At 44.7% G+C, this 10,404-nt stretch overlaps 1 protein-coding gene across 1 annotated transcript in view; it reads left to right on the top strand.

Moving 5' to 3' along the window:
* Positions 1–9,052, top strand: part of CRTAM (cytotoxic and regulatory T cell molecule) — a 28,109-nt gene extending 19,057 nt beyond the window's left edge. Inside the window, exons 7-10 of the mRNA XM_059183476.1 lie at positions 1,554–1,637; positions 3,642–3,788; positions 5,384–5,470; positions 7,228–9,052. Of these exons, the coding sequence (XP_059039459.1) occupies positions 1,554–1,637; positions 3,642–3,788; positions 5,384–5,470; positions 7,228–7,358 (449 nt within the window). The 3' untranslated portion in view covers positions 7,359–9,052. The remainder of the gene's footprint in view (positions 1–1,553; positions 1,638–3,641; positions 3,789–5,383; positions 5,471–7,227) is intronic.
* The last annotated feature ends 1,352 nt before the right edge of the window (positions 9,053–10,404 follow it).

Below are 10,404 nucleotides of genomic sequence, written 5' to 3' on the forward strand. Positions count from 1 at the left end.
AAGCAGGATGTGGAGATGTGGGAGTTAGGGCCACAGAATAACAAGCTCGCCTTTGAAAGCACCCCAGTTGCTCAGTTGTCAAGAACTCAGACAGGTTTTGGATGACAGGATTGAGCTCTCAAGGCAGAATTTATGAAGCCTGGATTATAATCCTAGTTTTTTAGACAGTGAACCCACTGGATGGTTAGCTCTGGGCAATGGTCATATATTTATCTTTGTATCTTACTTGGCGTAGTATCTGGCACTAGCAGGTACTCAGAAAATGCCGTATAAATGAATAAACACACGTATGAATACCTTCATTTGTTATAGGGTTTTGAGCAAGAGAGCCTCGTCCAAAAAGGGCATAAACTCCTATATGTCCTCTTTTTGTTTCAAACAGTCCGTCTGTAGGAATTTTCTTGAGTGGAATAAGTGCTCTCCTATCATTATCAAGTCCATAGTTCTGAGTATTAGATTGCATTTTTAAACATTTTTTACCTGGAATAATATTTAAAAGTAAATGTTCGGGGCTTTTAAACACTGACACAAACAATATGTACCAGCCTGTGTTTTGAAGGGCAATGGAGATTGAAAATAATCTGAAGTGGAGCCACCATCTCACTTGCTTTAATAATTCAATATTTGTAAACGTGTTTAGAATCTACTTGTCTTCAAATTGGCTGACAGTGCCGCTAAACAACCCAATTTTCTGCTCTGCTTTCTGATATAGAACATATGATTTAATATGGTTTCTAAATTTCCTTTCAGCTTTCAATTTCTACGATTTTATTACTGTTAATCACACCCATTTCCAGCCAAACGGGTGGTTTCATTCCCCGCGGGATCCACACAGTGGCGCTGTGCAATGGGCTAAAAGGCAGGGGGGTGGCGGGCAGGAACGGGCAGGATGAGCAACAAAACCAGAAAACTCGGTCTTTGGTTTTTATGGCTTCTCTTGCCTAGCAAAAGCATCACAGTACATGCCCGTTCTAAACGGGGCGGGGGGGGGGGCAAGCAGAGGTTTGAAGGACAAGAGAGCCTATTTTTCAATATAGAAATCATTGTTTCCCAGGCTGTTATGTTTTCTTGCCACAAGGCTTGGGGTCCCAATCTTCAGCATCCCGGTGTTGCTCTTGTGCTATTCTGAAGCCCTTCTCACTAAGAGGCCTGATTCAGGAAGCAGGTGTAAAACAGTGGTTTACATTTTGCGTTCTGAATTTCAGTGTTGGCTCCATCACTCACTAGCTCCGTGATGTCAGACAATGTACTTAGCTTCTCTAAGTCTCTGTTCAGAGCTGTGGTGAGGAACCCACAGAGTGCTGTGTTTGGGGTTGAGCCTAGAGCTGGCGTGCAGTTAACTAACATTGAGGCGAAATGAGCCGTTTGCAACTATTTCTGGAAGACGTCAGTAGTTCAAAAATGGTCTTCTTGTTGTTTTTGTTTGGTTTTGGTTTTTTAAGAAGAACAACTTAATTTGGTTTCCAAAGCTGCTTCGGGATGGCTGTGTAAATATACACACTATTCATATACCGTTACATGTATATTTCATGTCTTAATTTCTTCCGACTTAGTTGCAGTAATGGAAGATTCCAGTATAACAGAGAGTGACAAGGAAGAGAAAGAACAACCCGCTGAAGACCGTGCCTTGGCCACTGGTAAGCATCCCCCACAGCATTTAGAATAAACACTTGACATTTTAACCTCTTCATCAGTAAATCCAATGGCCTTTTTCAGTCCCCATTTTCTTGACCTTTCTATTGGTAAATCAATCCCTTGTTCCTTAACGTAGTTGCCGCCCTGGCTTCCTTGACGTACTCTGCCTGGGTCTGTGACTTTTTGCTAACCACTCCTTCTACATATCCGTCAGAGAACTTCCCTTCCTCCTCTGGCTTCTTTTATGTGGATAGATACACTTCTGACTTGACTTCTCTATCCTTGATTTTTTCCCTTAATTCTTTTTTTTTTTTTTTTAAGATTCTATTTATTTACTTGACAGAGAGAGAGAGAGGGACCACAAGTAAGCAGAGAGGCAGGCAGAGAGGGGGGAAGCAGACTTGCTGCTGAGCAGAGAGCCCGATGCGGGGCTTGATCCCAGGACCCTGAGATCATGACCTGAGCCAAAGGCAGAGGCTTAACCCACTGAGCCACCCAGGTGCCCCTTCCCTTAATTCTCAATGAGTTTACCCATTCCCAAGGTTGTTCCTGTTGCCACCAGGCAGGAAAGCTCCATATTTATACTTCCAGAACATTCTCCTGAGAAGTAATCCCTGTTTCATTTCACCTTCTACAACCCTGTTGCTGGATTTTCTGCCATCTCCTCGAATTTAACATCACCAAAAACCAAACAGCACCTTTTCCCACAAAATCACCTCATCCAGATGATCACAGAGTCCCCAAACCTTGAGGTCATCCTCCATTCCTATGGATGTGTGTACACACAAACACATAGAAAATCAGTCCATCTCCAAGGACTTTTGAGTCTCTTCTTCCAGAATCTTGTGGACCATCACTGCCACTGTTGGTCCAGACCCTCATCAGCTCCTGTACAAAGTTCTAGGACTTCAGTTTCTCCTCTTGTGGTCCATTTTTAGGACTATGTTCAAAACACCCCATTGCATTCTTCACACTTCTGTTCAGAAAACATCTGTGGCTCCCCGATCTACCACACAGAGCAGGAGCCTCAATGCCTCCACCAAACGGCCTCCATCCTCTGTTTCTGCAGTCTTGTCTCTTAGGCCCCAACAAGAACACACATTTTTCTCTGACAATATCATCCCTTTTTGACTGTCCTGCCCTCGATGACCTGAACTGCCCCTGAAGAAAGAAAGGGGTTCATCTTGCTTCTCCTTACCCTTCTTTCAAGGCCAAGATCTTCACTGAGAACTTTCCTGACTAACTCAGGGACCACTCCAGCCTCTGAATCCCTGAGCCCATGATGCCATTGATCTAGAATTTGATCTAGGGATCTAGAATTTGGCAGATTTCTGACATCTGTTGATTCATGTATTTGTTTCCATAGAGAGAGAACTACCCCAAAAGCACAGGAACCATGCCTTTTGGAGGCCCAAACACGATGTTCGACACTAGCTAGTCCTCCTTAACTACTTGTTGGCTGAGAGGGGGTCAGGACATCTGGGAAAAACTAGAGCCCATAGAATCAGAAAGTGAGGTTTAGAAAGATCTTAAAGACCTCACCTAATTTATGTCCAAAGCCCTTCATGTAGGACGACATTTAACCTAGCCAACATTCACGGATTTTGTTTTATTTGCATAGTTTTCCACACTCCTTAACAACCTCTCCTGTGCTTAACCACACCTTGCTAAGAAATCATTCCTTATAGCTCATTTAAGTCCCCTGATTATAATCTAAGTCAATATTCTTGCGTATTTTCTCCAGAAACGAAACATCACAGCTTTGAAATCTATATAACTTAAGAGCATTTTTCAAATCATCTCACAGAATTGCTTTGTTTGTGCACCTGTTGCCCTGTTTTCGGAGAATAAATAATACGAATCTCTTTCCCTTCAGGGTAAAGCTCTGTCTTTTTACCCGAGTTGCCTATCAGCTGACGCTACACTTTGAAAGAATCGTGCAAATCCTGCAGTGACAAAAACCAACCAACCTTGAACTGTCTAAATTCCTTTTGTTTCCCGTATAGAAGCCAGTCTTCAGTACGTGGGGGTGATGCGGAGGAAAAACGGCATCCTGCTGCTCACCCTTGTGTCCTTCCTCATCTTCATACTCTTCATCATTGTGCAGCTCTTCATAATGAAGCTCCGGAAAGCGCACGTGGTGTGGAAGAGAGGTGAGAGGCAGAGGACCCGGCGAGGCACTCGGGGCGCTGCGACATGGGGCAAGCACAGAGGACATTCTGGCAACTAAAGCTTTTCTGTCGGATGCCGCACAGCCTGTTTGATACGTGCTGTCGTTCAGATAAGCACTGGCTGGTTTTGCAGTAAATACAGGATGTGAATCTCCAGGGGCTCTAACCAAAGAGTGTGTAACCCAGAGATTTCAGAGTCGCTCCCGGAATTGACATTAAGTTATAAAAGCTTCTAGTCACCAAAGGATCCCCAGTAGAAAACGCATTCACTCATTCAGAAAGCATTCACTGAGCCCCTCTAGTGTGCCAGGCACGAGGGTGATATGTCTGTCAACAGGAGAGACCAGGTCCCCCCCACCCCCGCCCCACAAGGAGTTCACATTCTAGGGGTGGCCAGTCGAAGGGGGAATATAGACTGTGCTGATTCTGTTCTAACTTTGCAAGAATGTATTCAGCCTCTGTCAACCATACTATGTGAGTAACGTTTCCCAAGCTTTCCGATTAAGAAGTTATCATCAGACACCATATGTATATATCTATATAGATAGATAGATAATTTACGTAGCATGGAAGGTACCCTATTAAAATGCATAGATTCAACACATACCAGAGCTGGAAGGGACCTTAGAAGTTATCCAGAATAATCGTCTACTCAATGCATTCCTTCTGTGTGGACCAGGATTAAATCCCCTCCTAATTCTAAGTGATTATTCAGACTTATGCTGGTCCGTGCAGTGGCCACAATGTGACTCCTGAACCCTTGAAATGTGGCCAGTCGCTTTTGAGAGGGGCTGAAAGGATAAAATACACACCCAACTTCGAAAGCTCAACACACACACACACACACACACACACACACACACACACACGAATACAGTGCATCTAATAATAATATATTGGATCTACTAGGTAAATGAAATATATTATTAAATTAATTTCACCTGCTTCTTTTTGCCCTTGGAGCATGGCCACTAGAAAACTTAGAATTACACGTGTGGTTTGCATTCTAGTTGCCAACATTGTTGCCTTAGCCACAAATGACTCCAATACCTCCAGTAGCAGAGAACTCAGTATGTCCCAAGGCAAAATACTACCCCTTTGAATGGCTCTCGTCCTGTTCAAAATACAACTTCTCCTAGTTTGATGTCATTCTCCCCACATATTCAACTGGACTAAATTTCATCATAAATAGACCTAGAAACAGTGTCTGGCTTTTCAGCTATACCTACACAATAGGCAAATGCCACAGTATTGTTTCAAAATCCCCCATTAATGTGTTGGCCCCATAAGCTCTTTAAGGGTCACTGGAATGGTTCCATCCCAAAGAACAATATTTGATTCTAATCTGTGGTCATCTGATTTCTGGAACTCTTACACAGCCTAGCGCAGTGCCTGTAGGAATCAGAGCACAAAACAAAAACAATTCTCAGAACGAATGAGGACATGAGGCATGGGAGGGGGAGTGGGGAGTCCACTGCTGTGTAGACAGAGGGATCATGCTATTCAACCATACATTTGTACATATAAGGGATGTCTGGGGCACCCGAAATTAATAACCTCATTTTCTTTTCTTGCAGAAAACGAAATCTCAGAGCACACTCTAGAAAGTTACAGATCAAGGTCAAATAATGAAGAAACATCATCCCAAGAGAAAAAGTGCCAAGGTAAGTCAACAACATGACCTCCGATTTGAAAAATGAGGTTCATTAATTTGTTGCCTTTAAGGAGGAGGGCAAAAATCAAAGTCTGATTTTAGCACTAGAAAGTCCATCAGCCTAAATCATCTTGTAGAACATAAGTGTATCTCCCAAAAATAAGAACTAGCGACCCTTAAGTTCCTATGGCTTCAGACATGCCCCTGTGGGAAGCTACCCCTGAGTTCTCGTTGTCAGACAAAGGCACATCTTGGGCGTATATGTCCCTCTTGTGTTCTGGGTATCTTTCATACATCTTAACCATCCAGCATTTTCCACACCCCATACCATCTGGTCATTTCTGATGTATTGTTTTAGCTACCACAGTCCTCCTCAGGTGGTGAGTAGTGGGGTTTTATCTATGTTATGTCCCCAGATTCTCACACAGGGCCTGAAGCAAATGGAAGGTTTGATACATTTGCGTTGACTAAGTGAACACAAGGCTTAACTGAGTCAAACAGACATGTTTTGGGTCTTTTAAATCACTCCATGGTAGTTTCCCAAGCGAAGTATGTAAAGAAAGTGAAGGGAAGGGGTTCTAAAGGAGACTGTGTGTGCACACGCGTGTACACACGCGTGTATGTGTGCATTCTTGACAAAGATCTAGTAGAGCGCAGCTGGTACTACAGGAAAGCAAGAACCTTCTACCTTTCCTTCAGCCATTTTGGTTCCTCCACTGCAAAGGAACTTACACCACCCACTGAGAGGTGCGAGCTGTGCAGAAGAGCTTGGCTGCGAGTTTCTACTGGTTTCACTGAGGTTTTTATAGGAAGCTGGCCCATCGCAACACCTTTTTTTTTGTTTTGACTTAGTAAGGTGTGAAATGGAAAGAATCACCGTATTAGCTGGAACAGGGGAACAGAGGGCAGATCGTGAGAACTGGGGCGGGGAGGGGAAAGTGGGAAGTGTGTGCGAGGCGCAGAGGGTCTGTTGCATTGCACATGTTTCTAGAACATCAGTGTTCTTGTCCTCAAATGGCGAGTAGGAGAATTTTGTCAGTATGATGTGTTAGTTGGATTGTTTCTTCTGCCAGTTTTCTTAAGCCAGGGGAACCAAAACAGTGAGTATAGAACGGTAACTTTTAGAAGGAAAAGAAAAGCCCTTCGCTCAGCTGCTGAAAAGGCAGAAAAAGCCTTTGCATCTCAACTTTTAAGAAAGTTGAAAAGGGCTACCTTTGCTCAAGCTTCCCTTCCCAGGAAGGTCCATCCCCAGGGGCTGGCCACGGACTGTGGGAGGTGGTACTTCCTCCTGGGCTGGGCCCCAACCTGCACTTCCGGCCCCCTTCCCTGAGCTCCCTCCAGCCCAGCATCTCAACTTCCCTGTTTTTACTCACTTAAAAGACATCCTCTGGAGCTGTCTCCTGCCTCTGTGTATAGAGTTACCTGGGCTCTGAGTAGTCTGCCCCAACCCTATGTTTCCCATAAGTCCTGCTAATTTTAGTATGAAATTTGCTAAATACAATGTAGGGGGGTTTTTTCCCCCCAGATTTTTTATAGCAGAAATGTCTATATATTTTATTTCAGGTTTATTAGTATATTTATGTAAGAAGATTAAAAAAAATCAGCCTGTAACAATGTGTTCAGGCCATTTATGATATGCATGAATTTCAGATTTGATTTTTTAAGCCATTAGCCTATGAACCCAAAAATGCCACGTGCCAAGTGTCTCAAAAATGGGTGCAGTATTGTTCAAAAGAAATGGTCATCTTTGACATGTTTTTCTTTCAGGTTTCCACTCTAAGAGCTACATGAACTACATCACACAGTTGTACTCAGAAGCAAAAACAAAGAGGAAGGAAAATGCACAAAATTCAAAATTGAAAGAAGAGCCCACTCATATACCAGAGACCATTGTGTAGTGCTCCCTGCAATAGAAAATATGATTTTGGGGGGCGACCGCATCATCACAGTGGAGCAGCCTATGGGAAGGTGCATAATTACTGTCACATGAAAAATAGACTTTGAGTGTGATGCAAGACAGTGTCTTCCTATAGAGATCTGCTTCTGGGGTGAGAGCCACGAAATGAGGACTGGACCATGGACACAAAAGCTTCGTAGTTTAAAAAAGAGAAAAGAGAAGAAAAGAAAAGAAGAGAAAGAAAACAGAAGAACCATTACGCCTGACACTACTCAGAGCAGGAACATTCTCCAAAGCCTTGGAGATCAGGGAACATCCTACCCCGAAGGGAGGAGGAGGCCCGGTTGAGAATCACAACATTTAATTTTAGTCTATTTCAGTTTGGAACTGTTCCTCAGTCTTTCCTGCACATTCAGGACATTGGGATAGCCTTGAAGATTGCAACCCAGTGATTTTGTCAACTCTCCCACAGTTGGCCTTTGTCTGATCGTTTCTTCAGGGTTAGATTCAGGTTACAAAACTCTGACGGGACTGTCACAGAACTGATGTTTTGGCTACCCCTTTGGGTTTTATTTTCCCCTTCACTGATGTTCACTTTGATCCCTTGATTAAGGGGCTGTCTGCCAGTCTTCCCCACTGCGAAGTTCCTCTTTCCTCCTTTATAAGCTGGTATTTTGTGCAGAGATGCTTTAAAAACATGCAGATCTCCTGTTCCTCATCAAACTTCCAAGTTACTCCTTTATTTCTATCTGTATGGACTCACAGTTTCCTGTTACTCAATGAGTTACAATCTGTTACTGTGTCAGCTCACTCATTGGGTTATAATCTGTTACTAATCTCTCGCTAATGGGGTGATCAAATGGCAGAAACAGGCTTTTGTGCCCTTCTTATCCTTAATCTTTGAGCACTTTCTTCCTTTCTGGTACAAAATATCCCAGGCTCCTCTTCCTGCCCCAGCCCTGTAATGAGCCATTTCTCCAAGGATCCCTGGTTCTTTTTAGTGGAAAATGACATTTAGAAGCCAAAACCCAGGAGCTATGTGTGTGCATTGCTTTTGGGGTATCACTGGCCTCAAGTCATCTTAATAGTCAGAGCTAGGGGATGTATCACAAAGTGTGCATATACTTGACCCTTGAACAACTTGGGTTTGAACTGCTGAGTCCACTTATACACAGTTTTTGCTTTTAAGAATTGACAGCAAACGCCACAGGGTATTCTTCACAACGGCCTGTCCCAGTCTCCAAATTGAAGGCAACCGGTGTAAAGGTCACACCTTCTGCCCTGAGAGTATCCCGGATGACTCACAGAGGCCCTCAGCAGCCCCCTGAAACCCTGGATCCCTCCCCTTCAAGTCCTCCATGAGTTGGGTTCCCTGCTGGTGTTAGGGTGGCCTCCCAGGTAGGGCACGAACCCCTCCCCATGCAGCAACCTAACCCCGTCACCATCAGGAGGCTGGCGGGCTCAGATGTGGTCACAGCTGCCCATCACCATGGGCAATGTTGCCCCTGCAGGCAGAGGGGGACAGCTGTCCTGTACCCCCAGGTTGTTGCCACTGCCCACGGCCCACGGCCCACCAGGCTGCAAAACACCACCATCCAGGGGCCAGGCCATCACTGCCACCACCTCTGTCCTGGCCCAGCCTCCCTGCAGGTGGATTGTTTTTTCAATAAATATATGTTCAGTACTGTAAGTGTATTTTCTCTTCCTTTTGATTCTCTTAATAATGTTGGCTTTTCCCCAGCATTATTGTAAGGGGACGGTACCTACCACCTAGAACACGCATATACATAATATATGTTGATTGATGGTTTGTGTTATCAGTAAGTCTTCCGGGACATAGTAGGCTATTCGTAATTACATTTGGGGGGGGGGGGGGTCAAAAAGTCATACAGCAGTTTTGACTGGGTGGGAGGTTGGCCCCAAGCTCTCGGTGTTCAAGAGTCAACTGAATATATGGATATACGTGTCTATGTGTGTACGTATATATTTAAATCTATTTAAAACCATGTTTTTTGGTTTTTATTTTAAAGATTTTAGTTACTTATTTGAGAGAGAGAGAGAGTGAGTGTGAAGGAGAGAAAGGGAGAGATCAGGAGCAGGGAGCAGAGGCAGAGGAGAAGCAGGCTCCCCACTGAGCAGGGAGCCCGATGCGGGGCTCAATCCCAGGACCCTGGGATCATGACCTGAGCTGAAGGCAGACACTTAACTGACTGAGCCACCAAAGCACTCTACAACCATGGGTTTATTCTAGCTTTCTTCCTTGCTATATGTATTTTTTAAGAGATTCATGTACTTTTTAAAAAAAATTTTTGTATTTATTTATTTAACAGAGAGAGAGGGAGAGAGGGAACACAAGCAGGGGGAGTGGGAGAGGGAGAAGCAAGCTCCCCATGGAGCAGAGAGCCCGATGCGGGACTCAATCCCAGGACCTTGAGATCATGACCTGAGCCGAAGGCAGACATTTAATGACTGAGCCACCCAGGCACTTTTCTGAGAAACCCAGTTTCATTATCCTTAACGTATTTACTTATTCGCTCAATGCCCTGTATCCCTGTGGTCTCCCAGCTCTGCTAGCATCCGATTCTCCGGGAGCACATCCTCTCTTCCTGTGCAAGTTCTGACTCCACATGCTGTGCCCCCATCCCAGCAGAGGGATGCTTTTCTCACCAAGCTTGGGTTCTGACCCCACACACCAGGTCACCGCACCATATGGAAGCCCTAGTCACACAGGACTACGTGGCCACCCTCCCCACCCACTCAGGCTCAGACACCCATACTGGGCAGCCCTCCTAGGGGCTTCCTAGGGGACGCCCCTCTCTCAGCCCCCACAGCTTCATCCCCAGCACCACCATGGACCCCTCCTTAGCTATCCTCTACCCAACGGCTTTAGGACTGAATTGTTCCAGAAGAGAGGAAAGTGAGGTGTTAGCCAGAGGTCCTGATTTTTAAGAGTTTTAACCTGACATCAAGATCACACATGCAATTTATACAGTTTCACAGCAGCTCTGAAGCAGAAAGCATGCACCAAGCCATTGGTATTCTGAAAA

Source organism: Mustela lutreola, chromosome 1 (assembly GCF_030435805.1).
Source record: "Mustela lutreola isolate mMusLut2 chromosome 1, mMusLut2.pri, whole genome shotgun sequence".
Taxonomy (NCBI): Eukaryota; Metazoa; Chordata; class Mammalia; order Carnivora; family Mustelidae; genus Mustela; species Mustela lutreola.